We start from the raw sequence: 19,911 nt of genomic DNA, 5'->3' as shown, positions 1-19,911 counted from the left end.
TTTGCTTGTGCTTCCTTGCTAAATGTTTCATTTGCGCGCTGGTCTGACCTGTTTTTTCTGAGCGCCGCATACACCCGAAGCGAACGCACTAAAGCCTGTCCAACAGCGCCTGATTATTGAACTTTTATTCTTAAATTTTTTATTGATTACTTAAGCTATCTTTTGTGCTAATACTGTCAAAACACACAAGGTTTACATGTAGACATGTAGAAGTTGGATATGTCTAAAATGAAAGTAAACAGTTGAGAGAAAAACGTATACGTGTCTGTATATTAGACAGAGTATGTGAGCGGAGCGGAGCGCGGAGTGGAGCGGTGTGATTTTGACTGGAGCGAGGAGCAGATTTTTTAAAGGTCGGTGTGTCGTGGTTTTCTCTCGCTCCAAGAGCGCTCCACCACGAGTACAATTCATGCCAATGGCCCGTAATATAACTGCATATTTTGCAAGAATTCACATGTTAAACATATTTAGCTATATCTTGATACAGTTGGATCTCTCCCATCAGAAGGTTATAAATGACGGCAATAGCCGAGCGGGAAGTTATAGGCTAGTTCTCAAGGAGTTTGTCTGTTCCTTTTACTGAATATTTTCAGGTTAAAGCATGATTTAAACAGGTACAGCACATTCACATGCAATCGCTTTCGTAATAATGCATTCAAACAAATGTAATCTTACAGTGCTACTTCATCTGTATCTGATTTTGAATGAGCAGTAATCTGTAAGAAATGCATCGATCTGTAGATAAAATAACTGACGAAAATGTAAATTGTAAAATGTAAATGTTATTTTCATCACAAACAAAATTTGCACAGCAGAAAGCAGCAATTATACCTTTTAATGCTGACAACCATGTTTGGCATGTGAAAAAAAAAGTTTGCACACAATAGCCTAAGCCACTTTGAAACTCTCCTGTTTTTTATTTATTTTATTATTTTAATATAGGATACGTTTTGAACATTTCAAACATACTGAAATACTTTAGCCACGGAGCGAAGTAGGAGCAGTGTTTCTGGTATCAGTAAGCGCGGAGTGGAGCGGGAAATGCTGAACCCGGAGCGGAGCGAAGCTGGAGCGGAGTGATTATTAAATGCTCAGAGCGCGGAGGGGAAATTGTTGATGCTTCACTCCACTCACATACTCTGATATTAGATGCGTGCAGGTCTTTTATTTATTTTATGACTATTAAACATGCAGCCTACTGTCATTACTGTCAAGGGATATGTCACCCTAAAATTTCATTTCTGTCATTATTTAGTCACTGTCACATTGTCCCAAACCTTGTGCTGAACACAAAAGAAGATATTTTGAAGAATGTGGGTAACCAAACAGTAGCTGGTCCCCATAGTATTTTATAATATGAAAAATACTATGAAAGTCACTGTGGACAAGCAATTGTTTGGTTTTCCACGTTCCTCAAAACAGCATTTATGTTCAGCAGAAGAAAGAAACTCATTCAGGTTTAAAAAAACTTTTGAGTGAGTAATGGTGGTATAAATTATAAAACACTATGACAGAATTGACAGACAGCTGACAGAATTTTTATTTTTAGGATGAACTATTCCTTTAATGTTAATAAAACAAAATGACAGCACTGCTCTTGACTGAAGAAATTTAATACAGTTGCTTTAGGAATCAGTTTATATAGTGTTTTATTATGTTCATTCAGTTTCTTGAATGCTCCTGCTAAATACACCTATTGTACCTGAAAATAAAGCACTGTTTGTTTTATTTGTATATTATTATGTGTAGTAGTAATGTGTATCTTTGTCATTCTTTTATCTTTGTTATTAAAAAATAAGAACCAAAGATTTTTTATCTTCGCCCTCTTTGGCCTAAATATCTGCCATTCTTTTTTTTTGTTACCTTGAAAGGCTTTGTCTTTAAAATAATAAAATTAGTTTGGCTGTAATGCTCAGACAACTTGCAAAATAGTAAAACCATAACCAAAACCATGGTAAACATCGTGAATCGTGATATTTCACCCAGAAAAAAAAAAAAAAAAAAAAAAAAAAATGTGATATGATATTTTTTCCATATCGCCCACCCCTAATTCGTACCTAACCGTCAAGGTACGGACATCTCGGTTCGGTGCATGAGGCCATACAACAAATATAGGCAATTTACCTCCAATCCAGAAGGAGGCATCCGCAGCAATGCAATGCTGTTTGATGACCCCCAGCGGAAGAACAGCGAATGTTTTGAGTTGCACACTTGAAAACAAAGCCCACTAGACAGTGACCATGTGAATGCGTCCCTCACAGACTGACAAAGAAGTATACTTTAAAGGCTTGTGCACTCAACTGTTTGTGAAATAGAGCTTTGTGCTTGTGTATCCTACCTCTCTCATTCGGCACAAATCCAAATATTTCATAATATTTCCATATTTGCGATGTATCTGAATGCTAAACTATTAATTATTATGTAAATTATAGGCTTTGTACTTCAGTTCCAACGGTGACACAGAGGCGGGCATGCTGATGTTTGGTTCACTGTATTTTATTTTGATAAAGTACCAACTGCGCTGTCAAGTTAGCAATGCTGGAACTGATGTGTGTATATGTGTGTTTGCGTGCGTGCGTGCGTGCTTGCCAGCAAAACACTTGTCTTATTAATAATGCATCACTGTATAAAGATGTGCTTTTATTTGTGTACACTCACAATGAAAACAAAACTTTGTGCTCTTTTAAAATAAAGAAAACAAATAGGATGTTGCTTTCTGCCATTTGAGTTTCCTTTCTGTGAACAAATTAAGCCTGAAACTCAGCATATATAGGCTACGTTACGTTTCGAACTGTTTTTTCCCCTTGTTTATCTGTAAACTAAATCAAATATATTTCAAGAATTTATTTCTTGAATGTATATATGTACTGCAGATTATGTATATTTAACATAATGTAATAATATTTAGTATTTTCACATCTAGGTGGATTTCTTTTTTTTTTTAATTTGTACTACTGTCGGTTCAAAATAAATGAAAAGAAACCGAGCATAGTAGATTTTATTTTATTTTTTATGTTGTACCAAACCGTGACATCTGTGTACCGTTACACTTCTAGTCTTTATGCATTTTTATATTTATTCCAAAGTAATAACTAAACGCAGTAACAATTTGAACAATATTCTGGAAACAGTTTACAATAAGGTTTAATTAGATAACATTAGTTAACTACTTTAGTTAACATTAACTAAGAATAAACAATAGCCTACTTCTACAGCATTTATTAATCTTAGTTAATATTAATTTCAACATTTACCAATGCATTATTAAAATCAAAAATGTTGTTTGTTAAAATTAGTTTATGCACTGTGAACTAACATGAACTAACAATTAACAACTGTATTTGTATTAACTAATTTAAACAAAGATTAATAAATATTGAAATAAATGTTTATTGTTTGTTCATGTTAGTTAACTCATTAAATGGCACCTTATTGTAAAATGTTACCAATATTTATTATTTGTGAATTGATGTTCAGCTGTTCTTTTTAATAGTCAACTTATTTCGGGTCACCTTAAAAGCTCTGTAAACACTGCCACAGACACAAAGATATATCTTTCATTTCATCAAGCTGAATGCTCACTAAAAACTGAGAAAGTTATGTAGTTTTTCAAACCATTTCAAGTATGATTTTGACGTGGCACAAAGTAGTGGTATCTAAGCGGGAGGAGAAACGTATTGAAACTGGATGTAAAAGTGGTTGTCGTGGTAACTAACAATACAATGCTGGTAAAAGCAACTGAGCTGTATCCGAGGCAAAATCACTAAATATTTACTAAATACGCTTTTAAGTTTCAGTTCATTTTTGTGATGTGAGACAGTAGAAAGCTTTTTTGTTGATATTGTGTGTACACAAATAAAAGGTGTTCCTTTTGAATGATGTATTACTCTTATCTGTATGAGCAAAAATGATGCCGTATTACAAGTTGTTTCCACTTATCAGGAAAAAATGTAAGTGATCTCACCAGCGCCTCCATGTCATGCAGTAGTGCACTTATAGCTTCACACTCCACACAAACACTTGGATATGTGCCTGATAGTGAGGGGCCATGTACAGTTGCTACTACTTAAATTTTTCAATGATAAACCATATTTGAGATTGATGAATGGTAGGCGAACGTTTGGATTTCTTGCCCGACATACTTTAATTGCTATAGATATATGTAGATACACATACACTAACGTACAAAAGTTTGGGATCAGAACGATTTTTTATGTTTTTTAATGGAGTTTCTTATGCTCATCAAGGCTGCATTTATTTTACCAAAAATACAGAAAAAAACGTAATCTTGCAAAATGTTATTACAATATAAAATAATGTTTCTATTTTAATACACTTTAAAATATAATTTATTTCTGTGATGCAAAGCTGAATTTGCATCAGCCATAACTCCAGTCTAAGGTGTCACATGATCCTTCAGAAATCATTCAAATATGCTGATCAATGTTGACAACAGTTCTGCTGCCAAATATATATATATATATATATATATATTTTTTTTTTTTCCCTAACACTACTATGAAATAAAATGGAGATTGTAAATATTACTTTAAATATTATTTATAATATCGTCATATCGTCTTCACTGCTACCAAAACTCAACTACTAAAATTAAATAGTTACTTGCATTCTTTATTTTGAAGTGGTACTGCCGGGGACCCCACCAAAACTGGCCTAGTCAACTTACTTGAGTTTGTCCAGATGGCTAAGTTTTTCAGAAAGTAGCTTCACTCCTGAATCTCCCGGGTGATTGTAGCTAAGATCAAGCTCTCTCAGGTGTGACGGGTTTGAGCTCAGAGCTAATACCAGAGCAGCGCAACCTTCTTCTGTCACCATACAGCCAGATAATCTACAACAACAGTAAGTGTTAATGTTAGTGTGCTTATTAAAAAACAAACAAACAAACAACAACAAAACATACAGTATAAATATAGTCCTAGGTTGAAGTCATTGAAGTTCAAGGACTAACAGCTTCACCAGCAGATTAAACAATTGATATGTATCAAATACACTGATTCTTGAACATCCACTGGTAAGGCCTAGACACACTAGATCAGTTTTTTTCAAGTAACTAGTAAAGTAGCGCATTACTTTTTAATTTACAAGAAAATATCTGAGTTACTTTTTCAAAAAAGTAATGGTAGTTACTTTGTTTTCCTATTTATTGACTGACAAGTCTCCTGTCCCCATATTGTGAGAAATCGTAAGTACAGAGCCGTTGTGTGAGCTGTGTGAACATGATGTTACTGTAGTTCTAGACTAAATGTGAATGTGCATTAATTCATCCCACTCATGAAAAACAGATTTAGTATTCATCAAAATTAATTAAAACAGTGAAATGCTAACTCAGAATATGATGCAAACCTGCAATAACTAAATGTTAAATAGCACAAATGTATCATTTAATCCCATTTTATTAACCAGTGTCTTTACTGCTGATCTTTGATGATCCAACCGTTCAACCATACCAATAAGCAAAGATGACTTTAGATAAACTAACAATTGTGCCTCATTGTATTTTTTTTTTTTTTATTGCTGATGAGTGTTGAACCTTCCTGCCCTGCGTTCTACTCTAAAGACATGAATTTACTTTTCCTTCAGCCTGAGGTTTATTCATTACACTTTTTTGGTGTGAAAGGGTTTTTACATTTTTACATTTGTTAGAATAGAACTACTTCTATTAAAAACAATCAAGCCCTTCTCATATTTAAACAGTAACGCGAAAAATAACGTTCCCCAACACTGTTTGGGATCATACAGGCTCCTACATGATTAGGGGCAGTCCTGACACAACACAATCAAAGACTGTTTTAGGACAGAAATGAATTTGTGACAAAACTGATCCATCTGAAGGCTGTAAAGAAATGCAAAAGAGCGGTTTAAATTGAAAATCCTGTTTGCCAACAGACTCAAGTTCCTGGAGTACATCAGAAATTGAATATGCATCTGTATACTTCATCAGCACAGAGCATCAGTGATGGTAATTGGCTCTATTTACTTTTGCCACGATGCTCACACATGACAAGCAACAAGTGTCAGACAAAATTGTCAGCCATTAAGCAAATAAACACAAGTGGGTGGGGCCTATGGTGAGATGATGAATAACTATTCGTTGATGTCTAGCTCTGAAGGCAGTCATATGCAAATATAGTTGCCCCTGAAGGTCGTCACATGCCCCCTCATATATAAAAAAAGCTATCTTTGGAGCTTGATTAAATAAATGCTTTGTTTATATGTCTTCAAACCTCTTATATGTCAAAACATCAAGGCAAATTTGATTTCTCATGTCATGACCCCTTTAAGTGAAAACAGTATCATAAGTGGCAATAGAAGCATGCTACTGATCAAATGTACATCCAGAAATAATTGCAAAAGATCCATACACACACACACACACACATAGTGGACAGCAGGCAAGATAGCAACCCCTTTCCACACCATAAATGAATGCATGAGTAAAAGCTTAGCATTACCCAGTGATGTTTGGTATTTATGTATTTATGTTTTGGTATTTATGTTTTCAATATTTAGATTAGACACTTCTTCAGTGGTGACATTTACACTATGCAAATAAACCTCACACTAGAAGGGGCCATACTGTGGCTACCTTCAACAGCATCATCCAGTCTCAATGCTGGATATGAAAGGCACCAATTTGCAAAGCCCTCCTTGTCAGGAAAGATTCAAATTTTCTCTCGGAGACAAAGAAACATTAAAAGTTCTCTCTACATGGCTAAGTTGCTCTCTCAAGACACTGAAGCTGTAAAGTGAAAAACAAGTAAGTTCTACAAAATTAGTACCCCCCATTTCCAGGACCTTTTGCACCAGCACAATCTTCCCTTCAGGGATTCACCATCATTGTCCACAATCTTTTGTACAGACTTCAGAACTGTCACTTTCAAGACTCCTTCATCTGCATGTTCCTAAACAAAAACCTTCTCGGACCTCCTTAGGAGTTCAGCGTTCACAAGAACTTTGTGTGCAACGCTGTGAAATGGATCCAGCTTCTCCTTCCCACTGCAATGTGGCCTATCATATGTTGCCAGAATATACCTGATGCATCATTCAAAACTGGCTAAATGAAGGATACAAATTTCTAGGGCTGCCCCCCAATACTCGACTAACTGTTGTCGACAAGAAAAGGCTTGGTCAGCCAAAAGCTTATTAGTCGCAGGAATATATATATATATATATTTTTCAAATCCACAGGAAGTGAGGTCACACAGTCCATGATGGACAGATTGTTAACGGCTGGTCTTTGTGGTAATATATCGACCTCAGATATGGCTTGTCACCTGAAATATGTTAGTAGCAGAAAAATGGCTGCTCAATCCTAATGTTAACATAGAAGAATGTGCGCTATTCAAGTGGCTGTGCGTAGTGTGAAAGCTGAACAGATGGAGGCGCCGGTGCAGTCACTTGCTCTTAAAAAAGCTATTCCGGAATGGGTTCCTCATATGACAATAAGTGGAAGTGAGAAAAAAGTGTTTATTATGTTTGAAATATGGATATTTGTCTTACAAAAACACATGGATTCACTACAGGAGGCCTTTATTCACCCCCCCCCCCCCACACCCTTAGGAGGTAAATTACCTGAGGTAATTTTTCCAGACCTTTTTACAGAAGGTTAAAGTCACCGTAATCTTTACTGACATTGTCTGTAATGATAACTGAGATGGCACATTCGGTTTGGACTAAAATCACTAAGAAGCTCTGGTAATAATTACTTTACCCCACACCTCTCCATCCCATATGTAACATACCTGTTTTAACTCATCAGATGAGACTGAAATAATTACATTTTTTGTGAGTTCTAGGGAGCAAATGTGCAGAGTTGTTGACACTTCAGACATTTTAATGTATGTATCTATATGTCCCTAAATGTAGCTGGGAACCCTGAATAATCTCCCATGATCAGTGGAGAATAACAAATGGGGCAATAGCAACAAGCAGACAAAAGGCATACCTGGGTCCAACAGTAAAAGGTTGTGTAGTTATCTTGTACTTTATTTTGTTATTGGTTCTGTATAGTTAATTATGGGATTATGCATTTATAATTTATTATTAAACTAGAATATATCACACATTATTATTAAATTGTGCATCAATGTGTAACTCAAACCTCAGAATGTTGAGTTGACAATTTGGACTCTTAAATCCAGCACAGAGTAATTTCACTCCTGAGTCCTGCAGGTCATTGTTACTTAGGTCCAGCTCTCTCAGGGGGGAGCTTGATGATTGTAGAGCTGAGGCCAAAATTTCGCAGTGCTGATCAGTCAAATTACAGGATGTTAATCTGAAAAAACATGGAGCACTCGTTAAAATGCATGTTTGTGCCCCCACCAGATTGAAAGATTTCCTTAGTTAAACAACTTCAATACAAAACATCTTGTTAGTTGAACACTGGACAACAGATCATGCTTACTCTCTGGTTGTTTAGCAGGAAGGTCCAAATATTTAAATAAAAAATGTGACTTCATTAAAAGCACCTTACATCAGGGAGGTGTCTTGCAGACCTGATTTCCAAGTAGGGTTGTGTGATATTGACAAAATCAATTTCTGGGATTTTATCAATAACGATAATTAGATGATATTTTGCTGAGTGTGTTATTGTGCTGGTACCTTAAGGACTGCCATGGACAGCTGACTCCTAAAGTTTTTGATATTCTTCATATTCTGTGTGGCGGTCAGTTCACATTGATAGAAATCAATCTTAAATAAAATCTTCCAATAATTTTAAACATATTTTTTACATTTCGTGGGCATTTTTATCTTTATAGCGCTATTTTTCAAAAAGTTAATTATCTTCTGAGTCAGATACTTACATCCATTAAATGAATTAGAATAATAAGACATTTGGGGTGTTACCAAGCAAATGAAATCAGTATCAACAAAATTCATCTTTGCAATGCAGAGGAAACACAGAAGCTGCATCTAAAGTTGCATTTAAATGTTTACACACTGTTTAATGCAAGACATTAATGCATTTAACCTGCAGTTACAAATGCATAAATAATGTTTTGATATGTTAAACAAAACGTTGAAAACTGATATTTGAAATTATTTAAATAATAAAAGATACTTTGAATGTTAAATTAAAACTGCCAGTAGGTGGCAGCAAGTTGCTGTTAATACGTGAGTCATTGCAATTGAACCAAATCATTCAAACAGTTGATTCTTTCAGGAATTAAACACCATCATTTTGCTCAGAGATGCAAACAGTGTTGTGGCTTTGTTTGAAAACCAGGAAATATGCTGTCTAAAATGTAAGTATCTTATTTATCTTCTTGTTTATTGAATTGTTGCAAAAAATCACATTTGAAATCATGGTCATTTTTGGAGAAAAGCATCACTCTTTGGTGTGAAACTGATTAACTAAGCTATATGAAGTGGTATAACTATAAACATTTTCTGCCGCCATGTCTTGAATTTGCTATAATTGTAAATGTATTTTAATAGACTGAATCATGCAGTGAGAGAACACACTCTAAATGCATACGGGCATTGGTCTAGACTTCACGAAATGTATGCATGCACTCTGTAGGGGTGTTTTGAATTTTTTTTTTGCAAAATACTATAAAACAATAATGTCAAATCGTACATCGTTAAAACAACGATATACGATATTATCGCAGACGATATATATTGCACACCCCTAGTTCCAACCCTAATAAAACACATTTGCAAGTACAAAACTGGGATTAGCTTGTTTAGGGTTATAGCAAAACCCAGCAGGATACCAGCCTTTCAGGACTGGAGTTGTAAAAAGGTTTATTTATGTATTTAGTGAAAACCTATTTTTACTAAAAACTAATAGAATTGATTGTGCTGAGAATCAAAACAACACTAGGCTGCTTGTAGGCTGCTTTTGAACACAAAGCCTAATAAAGCTAATCAAACATCCATGTTTGTTAAATATAATTTTCATATTTTCATACTTACACGGCTTTTCTGCAGTTCCTCACAGCAGGTACCATTCTTATTCTGCCCTCTTTTGATTTAATGTTATACCTATTAAGATTAAACTCATCCAGTACCTGCTCTGACATCAGGATCATGTTTGCCAAAGTTGAACATTGTGCAAGAGAAAGAATTTTGCTTCTTGTTTTAGATTTTAAAAGCGCCTGCACTTCTTCAACAACTGAGTTATCCTTCATCTCAATCAAGCAGTGTGACAGATTTATCCATCTTTCAGGACTGACGTTGTTTTTCTGACCTCGTTTGAGGTTTTGGGTTATTTTCTTGATGCTCTCTGGGTTGTTCTCTGTGTGTATCAGTACATCCTGTAAGAGTCTCTGATTGGACTCCAGTGAGATGCCATGAAGAAATCGAAGGAAAAGATCTAGGTGTCCATTTTTACTCTTCAAGGCTTTATTCACTGCTTCCTTCAGAAACGCATCCAGAGGAACATTCTCACACTGAGTTCTGGACTTTCCTGTCAGGAACATTTTCAGAAACTCAGTGTTCTTGTGTAAATAGCAGTAAAACACATACAGTGCTGCAAAAAACTCCTGAAAGCTCAGATGTACAAAACTGTAAACCTTCCTTTGATAAATCACAGATTCCTCCCTAAATATCTCAGTGCAGATCCCAGAATACACTGAGGCATCAGTGACGTCTATGCCGCTCTCTCTCAGGTCCTCCTCATAAAACATCACATTGCCCTTCATCAGCTGATTGAAAGCCAGTTCAGCAAGTTTCACAATCACTTCTCTGTTGGACTGCAGGAGTTTCTCTGGATGTCTCTCTTCATACTTCTGGTTCCTCATATTTGTTTGAATGAGCAGGAAGTAGATGTACATTTCAGTCAGAGTTTGAGGGATTTCTGCACTGAGATCTTGTTTCAGGATGTTTTGAAGCACAGTGGATGAGATCCAGCAGAAGACGGGTATGTGACACATGATGTGGAGGCTTCTTGCTCTTCTGATGTGTGAGATGATTCTGCTGGCTTGATGCTCATCACTGATTCTCTTCCTGAAATATTCCTCCTTCTGAGGGTCATTGAATCCCTGAATTTCTGTCACACGGTTGATGTAGTTAGAGGGGATCTGATTGGCTGCTGCTGGTCTGGTGGTGATCCAGATGAGAGCAGAAGGAAGCAGATCTCCTTTCAGGAGGTTTGACATCAACACACCCACTGATGAAATCTCAGTCACATCAGAAACTTTCTGACTGTCTGAAAACATCAGTGAAATTCTGCTTTCATCCAGACCATCAAAGATGAACACAACTTTACATTCATCATAAATCTTTGAGTCCAGATCTTGAAGTTCAAAATGAAAGTCAAGCAGAAGTCTGTGAAGACTGTACTGATGATCTTTAATCAAGTTCAGTTCTCTAAATGTAAGCACAAACATGAAATCTACATCTTGATTGGCTTTTCCCTCGGCCCAGTCCAGAATGAACTTCTGCACAGAGACTGTTTTTCCAATTCCAGCAATGCCTTTAGTAAGAACAGTCTTTATTTTGTCTTTCTTCTCTCTTTTCGTGTCCTCATATCCGGGATCAGATAAAGGATTAAAGATGTCATTGCAGTTGATTGGAGTGTCTTGGAGTGTCTTGTAACTTTTCTCCATCTGTAGCACCTCATGTTCTTCATTCACTCCTTCACTCTCTCCCTCTATGATGTACAGCTGTGTGTAAATCCTGTTCAGGAGGGTTTGATTCTCTTGTAGTTTGACTCCCTCAAATAAGCTCTCATACTTGTTCTTCATGCTCGTGTTGTGCTGGTCTTTGACTCTCTGCAGATCATTATGCACTGGTGGGTGAGAATAGGGATGCAGGGCTGCTTCTGTGTCATGATGATTGATTTGGTTCTGATAGTAGGAGGATGTGAAGGTCTGACAGGACACATATGTGACCTGGTCAGCTTTCCTACCACTTAAAAGATATTAAAAAGAACAGACAAAAACAAACAGAAAATACCTTTATGAAAAGAGTGAAAATGTTTATCTAACAGTAAAATTATCTTATGTGAAATCATACACAATCACATTTAGAAAAAATGTTCAATTAATAGACTTTTAAAATATAATGAATCTACTGTGGCCAACTGAATTCCTGATTATTATCAATACTGATGTGGTAACCCATGTGACAAAAATACAGTGTGTCCCTTAATTTCTGTGATTAGACATGTAAATAAGAAAAGATTGAGAGAAGCTTGAAAGAGCACTATTTAACAAAGCAGCGTTATTTAACTAAGGGGCTACTGATTCTTTCTTTAGAATTTTCTTTAAGTCATGATTTGATTTAGATTATGATTGATTTTTTTCTCTCTAAAGAACTTCATTGTACAAATAAAATAAATGCAACCATTTTGTCTTGTTATTTCTGTGTACAATATGTGTTCTTGTGTTGAAAGTCTTACTCTACATGAATATACTCACACAGGATCAAAGGGCACTGATCCATCACTGAGATCAGGGGGCTGCAGTGGAGAAGCTGCTCTCTTTCTCTTCCTGCTGATGATGCTGAGAAAAAGAGATATGTTTTCAGATTGTGTCTCTGTAGATTGTCTGTCTGCTAAAATTTATGTCTTGTAACTATGGTAAGGGAGCACAGTGAGCATCGATGCTCCCTACTTTTTGCAGTGCACTGTGGGATTTTTAGGGAGTGAATTTTTCAGTGATTTGGATAGATTTTCTATTTGTGACAGCTCTAAAAATGGCAGATTCCCTGATCAGTGCCATGAATACTGAACTGATTCAAACTACAGAGCTAATTCAGACACAAACCTTGGATTGCAGAACTCCTAATGTCTCTGTTGTGCTGTATGTGTTTTTATTTGGTGCTGATGGTTGCGTTTCTCAAAAGCATCATTAGCCTTCACAATAACGCAGTGTAACTGCACAGCCATTGGTTTGTGCAGTTGTAATAAAATGAACCAATCGTGAGTCAGCGGACCTGCACAAGCCTATGTCCATGAAGCCCACCAATATTGGGGGGGGGGTGGCATCTGGCTATATAAGCGGCATTCTGGCATAGGATCCTCAGGTTACTTTGACAGAGTGACAGCACTGAGTCATGCAGCTACTTGGCATGGCTGGCAACGTAGTACTCGTTCCCGTATCTCAGGGAACCGAGGTTACATTAGTAAATTAGTACATAGTACTGTGTCGCTAAGACGCTATGTGGGAACTAGTTCAATCACGCTGTGCTGTGGTAGAGCCTGATATGTGAATTTGTCTTAAGCACCAAAGGGGCCCAGAGGGACAAGTATAATTGCATAAGCCCCTGGAAGCAAATGGGCTAAACTTACAGAGGTCACGCCCGGCCTGGGGAATCGTTCCAAGAAAACTCATACAGTCTCGGCACATAGGAAGTCAGCCAAGGTCAGCCAAGCAGAGAGTTCTTGATCCACTGCAAGGCGTTTCAATGGCAAGAAGGCTTCGAGTCTCATAGATCAGTGAAGAACGTCGTCGTCGCTGAAGGAGAAGAAATCTGGGATCATATGCCAGAATGCCGCTTATATAGCCAGCCTTTGGCAGGTTTCATGGCCATAGGCTCGTGCAGCTACGCTGACTCACCATTGGTTCGTTTTATATACAACTGCACGAACCAATGGCCATGCAGTTACACTGTGTTACTGAAAAGGTTTCAGTGTCAGAGAAAAAGGAGTTTTCCCCATAGGGTCTTAGCGACACAGTACGAGTGAAGTATCGAAAGGGAACCCGCTTTGGCTAGTATAAGAAATGACACTGTGCACGTTTCAGTGTGAAGCATGGCACTATAATCTTATATGAAGAGCTCATGATCCAGTGTTTTCAGCGTCTCTGAGCATCTCCACATGAACTTCAGCTGTATCTGAAATCGCACTCCATCTAGTGCACTACATCAGGTATCATCATAATTTGAAAATGAATAAATAATTTCAAATCAAACATAAATCTTTATTTAGTATTTATTTCGATGGCAACTACTTAATTCTGATTTTTTTATTATAATATTTATCACAAATAAAAAGGGGTGTAAGAAAATATCGGCACGTGAGTATCGCAATATTTTGTTTGCCGATAATGTATCAATTCTCAAAAACGCAATATCGATATTTTGAAGAAAAAAAAAATATCTACAAGATTCATGCTGTTTGTTTTGTTTTGAGTTTATATCGCGACTGCTATATAGCAGTCTTCTTACAACTGAACTTAAACAGTGGCAACGTGTGTTCCGCTCCCGCAAACATATCGATTTCGTGATCATGTGCACTCTGTGTACAGGGAGCGCATTTTACAATGTAAGATATTTGTCTATGAGCTCCGGATTAGAGGCATGCACGGGATGGATTTTTCAGTCCCGTTCCCGCAGAAAAATATCTCACAATGAATCTATCACAGTGTCTACACTTCGTGTGTTAAAATGAGAGGATTCCATTCCATTGCGTTCCAGAAATCAATAGCTGAGTCTGTGATTGGCTACATTGGCTACTATTTTGCGGGAGTCCCGCGAATCATTTTATTCTCCCGCATCCTGCACACACACGAGTCTCTTCTTGCCCACGACAGATTAATGCAAATCCCACTGTGTTCTTGTTAATATAGATAGATAGATAGATAGATAGATAGATAGATAGATAGATAGATAGATAGATAGATAGATGATAGATAGATAGATAGATAGATAGATAGATAGATGTAAAGTTTTTTTGTTTTTTTTTGCTAAGGTTTGCATATGGTGGTGTGTACTAAATGACAGTTTTCCTAAAATTATATACTATTCTCCTATTCCTAAAATAAGAAATTTCCAAATATATCGTCTTGCTTACAGTATCGCAATATATCGCAACATATCGTATCACAACCCCTCTATCATGATACACATCATATTGCGAGATTCTTGCCTATACACAGCCCTACAAATAAAGCAATTTTTTTAAAATGTAATTCAACATCAGATAATCCTGACATTGTGTGAGTGACACTCTGAGAAGGTGTACAGTACTATCAATGGTCTGTCGTTATTTATTAATATTATTCATTAATTACTGACATACTCACTGAATAAATGATTGAGAAATCATGGTCAGTCGAAAATCACATATTTTGAAATTATTTTTTACATGTTATTACCATAATGCCTAGTCTATTAGTGTACCGCAAAACACTGGGGGCTAGAATGACCAAGTTTGACCACAGTGTGTCATGTAATTGCACAACAATTCAGTTTGAATGGGGCGACCGTTACACTCATTTATATACAGTCTACAAATTCACACTTTAAACAATCTCACAGCTCAATTTATAGTTGGCAAGGTTAGTGAAATTAAACATTAGATATTCTTTTTAAATGAAATATTTATTTGCTGAATGCTGATTGCAGTATTTTTGCAAGCACTATAAAAAAATTGTATAGCCCTTACTTTGAAAAGTTTTGTGTAATAATTCATTATTGTTTTGTGTTGTAATTCATTATTCAGAGATGTTAGAGTTTTAAGTAATGTAGATGTTAGAGTTTTGCTTTAAAACTATCAGCTGCAAAAAAAATGAATGAATGAATGAATATTAATTATTAATTATTATTATTATTATTATTAACTGCTCCATTTTAAATGAATCTTATTATTAATATATTGCTGTTTATAGAAAAGAACCTCAGTGAGTGAATCATCAGTTATGCAGGTTAAATTCATTAACATCTAATGTCATGATACTTACACATAGTCAGAGGTGTGAACATCACTGAGTTCAGGGGGCAGATGCATGGAGTTGTTACTCTTCATTGACACACAGCTGAATCCTGAAGATGTTGTTCTCTGAGTGTGAAAACCACTGAGATCAGGGGGCAGATGCATGGAGTTGTTACTCTTTACAGATACACAGCTGAATCCTGGAGATGTTGTTCTCTGAGTGTAAACCTCACTGAGTTCAGGGGGAAGATGCATAGAGTTGTTACTCTTCATAGACACACAGCTGAATCCTGGAGATGCTGCTCTCTGAGTATGAAAACCACTAAGATCAGGGGGCAGATGCATGGAGTTGTTACTCTTCATAGACACGCAGCTGAATCCTGGAGATGTCGTTCTCTGAGTGTAAACCTCAGTGAGTTCAGGGGGAAGATGCATGGAGTTGTTACTCTTCATAGACACGCAGCTGAATCCTGGAGATGATGTTCTCTGAGTATGAAAATCACTGAGTTCAGGGGGCAGATGCATGGAGTTGTTACTCTTTATTGACACACAGCTGAATCCTGAAGATGCTGCTCTCTGAGTGTGATCAGGAGCCTCCTGCTCTCTCTCCTCATACACACTCATTTCACAGGCTGTTTTTTTTTTCTGATTCTCTTCGTCCTCAGTGAGAGACTTGAGTTCAGGCCTGTATGTGAAAACAGAGAAAACAGACTGTATTTTAACCCAACTGAGTTTCAATAGTGGCTGGTGAGCAGATATGAGGAGGAACATAAACCAAAGTGGACAATAATGCTAAATGTTTACTTTGATAAGTGGCAGTGCAGCATGAACAAATGTGTTTACTCACTGATCAGTCTCAATCACGCGACCAGTGCTGTGAGATCTAGCAAGAAGTACATGAATTTAGCCAAGAACACAAATGTCTCTTTGATTTAAGCTGGGGACACACTACATGACTAGCAGAAAAACATCGCTACTATCGACTGGAGCAGATTCTAGTCTTTGACAGTCAGAGAGGAGTACAAACCTAATGACTGAGATAGTCCACTACATGACACACTTAAAGGGTTAGTTCACCCAAATATGAAAATTCTGTCATTAATTACTCACCCTCATGTCGTTTCAAACTCGTAAGACCTTTGTTCATATTCAGAACACAAATCAAGATATTTCTGATGAAATCTGAGAGCTGTCTGACCCTGCATAGACAGCAACATAACTGAAATGTTCCCAGGTCCTCAAACGTAGCGAGGAGATCTGTGAATTAATCCAACGTAATAATTCAACGTCCTGTCATCAATTATTCCTTACAATCCACATCAGTCGTGTAGTGTGACCTCAGCTTTAGTCCTTTTAGTTTAGATTCAGCGCTGACGTTCTCAACAACACTGACAAGTACGAGAAACACTATGCCATGAACAGTCTCGTAAGAAGGCTTTTCTATGGATTTACTGTAGTAACGCTAACTGCACCATATTGGCAGAAATGTGGAATATACATGGAGATTTATGATGTTATTAATGTAGACCTGTATTAAATGTATTAAAGGAGTAATAGTTGTTATTAAGCTAAAGCATGTGTGCATTTATTTAAACTAAATGTATTTAGACTACTGTTTTCAAAGAAATACCACAGTTAAATTTGACCATGGTAGTGAGGTGTATGGTTTTACCCTTGGTCATCATGATCTAATCGTGTGATACTACAGTATAGATGACTAATCATTAAGTTTAATAAAAGTAGAGTCCTAACACAAACAGTCAGAATATTTAAATATTATTCTATAAATAAGAGGTTGATATGATTTTTTACAGATGTTACTTTTTTTTGTTAATGAACAAAAATGTTCATTCACATCATGCCACGTGACTAGCTGTGTCTCATTTGGAAGGCTACTCCCTCCGGAGGTTGCATTTGTCAGCCATATTTGTCATTAAAGCTGCCTCATTTAAGAAACAAAATAAGTGAAGCCTTTGAAATGAGACACAGAGTGACGCTTAATTGACAACAGAACAAGCATGATGAAAAACATGGTTAGTTATCTGTAATCTTTCTGTCATGATGTGTTGAACTAACTTGTACATTAAGTGTTTATCTGCTAAAATGACTGTATGTGTGCACTTTTTATTTTTCATTTTATTATTATAGCTTGAATTTGTTGTCATGTTTTATTGAATAGAATCCAAACAGTTCATATTTGGATGTCTCTCGGGTTTTGGAGTCTCTACTAATGAACAGGAGGAGTTGAATCAGGTGTGTATGATTAGGATTAGGCAGACATACAAAATGTGTGTGAGAGTTAGTAGGGGTGATCAGACGTCCCCGCGTTTTTCTGGGGGACAGTCCCAGTTTTTGGTATCCTGTCCCCGACTAGAGTTGTCCCTGGAAATGTCCCCGTTTTACAGCATTTTCAAAACAACAGGCAAATACACTGGAAAAGCCCAACCAATTTAGCCAGCTGGCTATCATATGATTGCGACTATTTTCACCAACAGAGAGCGCTGCAAGCTGATTACTTGGTCGCAACTTGCAAGCTTTTATACAGTCAATGCTCGCAAGCCATTACTGTAGCCATGAAAAGCTTGGACGAGAGCAGAGCACTATTATCATCAGTTATCAAAAGGGACTGCGTTATATACATATTAAAACAAAGTAATAATGTTTGTGTGCAGTGTATAACAAGACATGTAGGTTGTGGGATTGTTTTTCACACAATAGTCCTATTAAACATTCCTGAAACTCTGTGTAACAACTCTGAAGTCTCTGATATGAATGATATAAAAAATAATAAACTAATCAATTACACTTGCACAATATTTGTGTTGTTTTATTTATCATATGTTATCATATTTATTGTTTTATTTTAATGTGTTTTTGTAAAGCCATAATTTTGTTATAATACCAGCCTACTGATTACTTGTACTTGATTGCATTTCTGAAGAAGTTCTCATTAATTTTGCATTTTTATTTTATCTCATGCACATTAATATGGTAAACCGAAACTCAAAAGTTCTTATGATGTGCAAGAACCAATGAGGTTTGTTTTCACGCATCAAGCACAAACATTTCAGCTTCGGTTATAACTTTAACCAGGTAAATTCCTGGCATCAAAAGTTTGCTGTTAAATGAGGAATTATTTTGAGGTAGCAAAGTAGCTTTTTTTTCCCTCAAAAAAAAAAAAAAAAAAAAAAAAATCTATCTATCAATCTATCCATCCATCCATCTATAATTTTTTTTGTTCATTTTGATAAATTTGTAAGCTGTAGTATATTGGCTGAATGCACAAAATGGCTGAATGCAAATACTATCAGAGATTGGGATTTAAATACAATTCATGTTTTGGTAGGGATTAAAAGTTAAAAATTTCCAAAACGTGTTTAAATGAGCATTGTATGTTAAATTAATTATAAATCATGTTTAGTGATGTTTTTACCAGGGAGTGGACTTTTTACACCCCAGGCTATTTGTGATAGTTACTATTTTTCAGTGTGATTTTTGGTGAATTTTATTAAAAATAAAAAATAAAAACTAGGGTAAGTTTGATCCTCAAACACAATTATGATATTAATGTATGGAACCCACAATAATAAAATAAAACAAAATAAAATAAAATAAAATAAAATAAAAAACACAAAAACACTGTCCCTGTTTTTAGATTCGTAGATAATGACAAGTGAGATTTCAGTGATATTTTGACCACTGAATTAGGAAATGTCCCCGGTTTTCATTTCAGAAATCTGGTCACCTTAGAGTTAGGGTACTACAGGCCCAGAGTTGGCAACTGTCCAGGGCTGCGTTTCCCAAAAGCATTGTAAACCTAAATTGAACGTAGCTCTATTTGTTTAAGTGGGTCTACGATGTCTACTTAACATAATCTTACGATGTTTGTGGGAAACACAGCCCAGGCCGCCCTGTTCTTCTGTCTGCCGTGAAGTCGATCTCGCGAGTTCAAACATATTTAACGTGTTTGAGTTCGACATAATGTTTAGACACAAACTGTCCTTATTGATATTACAGCTACGAAATGTTTTAATTAACTTACCGTAACATGCAAAGACTCCTGATTTTCACTCATCCGAAATGGCGTCTAGTCATCTGATACGATCGCTTTTGGTTTCTTTTTCTCAGTCACGTGAGTTCGACTGAACGCGATGAGATTTGAATCCAGGATGCGTGCTTTACGTAATCGCTACAGCAAGCGTAAATATATAAATACATGAATAAAAACAATCACTACAACATACTGCGCCGGACTAGTGAACAGTAGGCCTATTTGTTCTTGTCAA

At 36.3% G+C, this 19,911-nt stretch overlaps 1 protein-coding gene across 1 annotated transcript in view; it reads right to left on the bottom strand.

Moving 5' to 3' along the window:
* The window catches only part of LOC109094670 (NACHT, LRR and PYD domains-containing protein 3-like), a 392,152-nt gene extending 372,457 nt beyond the window's left edge, over window positions 1-19,695 (bottom strand). Inside the window, exons 1-6 of the mRNA XM_042721299.1 lie at window positions 19,668-19,695; window positions 15,654-16,310; window positions 12,390-12,473; window positions 9,943-11,880; window positions 8,123-8,296; window positions 4,688-4,849 (exon numbers count right to left, since the gene is read on the bottom strand). Of these exons, the coding sequence (XP_042577233.1) occupies window positions 4,688-4,849; window positions 8,123-8,296; window positions 9,943-11,880; window positions 12,390-12,473; window positions 15,654-16,310; window positions 19,668-19,675 (3,023 nt within the window). The 5' untranslated portion in view covers window positions 19,676-19,695. The remainder of the gene's footprint in view (window positions 1-4,687; window positions 4,850-8,122; window positions 8,297-9,942; window positions 11,881-12,389; window positions 12,474-15,653; window positions 16,311-19,667) is intronic.
* Between the last annotated feature and the right edge of the window lie 216 nt (window positions 19,696-19,911).

This window comes from Cyprinus carpio, chromosome B3, assembly GCF_018340385.1.
Source record: "Cyprinus carpio isolate SPL01 chromosome B3, ASM1834038v1, whole genome shotgun sequence".
In the NCBI taxonomy this organism is placed as follows: Eukaryota; Metazoa; Chordata; class Actinopteri; order Cypriniformes; family Cyprinidae; genus Cyprinus; species Cyprinus carpio.
The sequence above is the reverse complement of the archived record's forward strand: the minus strand, read 5'-3'. Positions and strand labels throughout refer to the sequence as shown.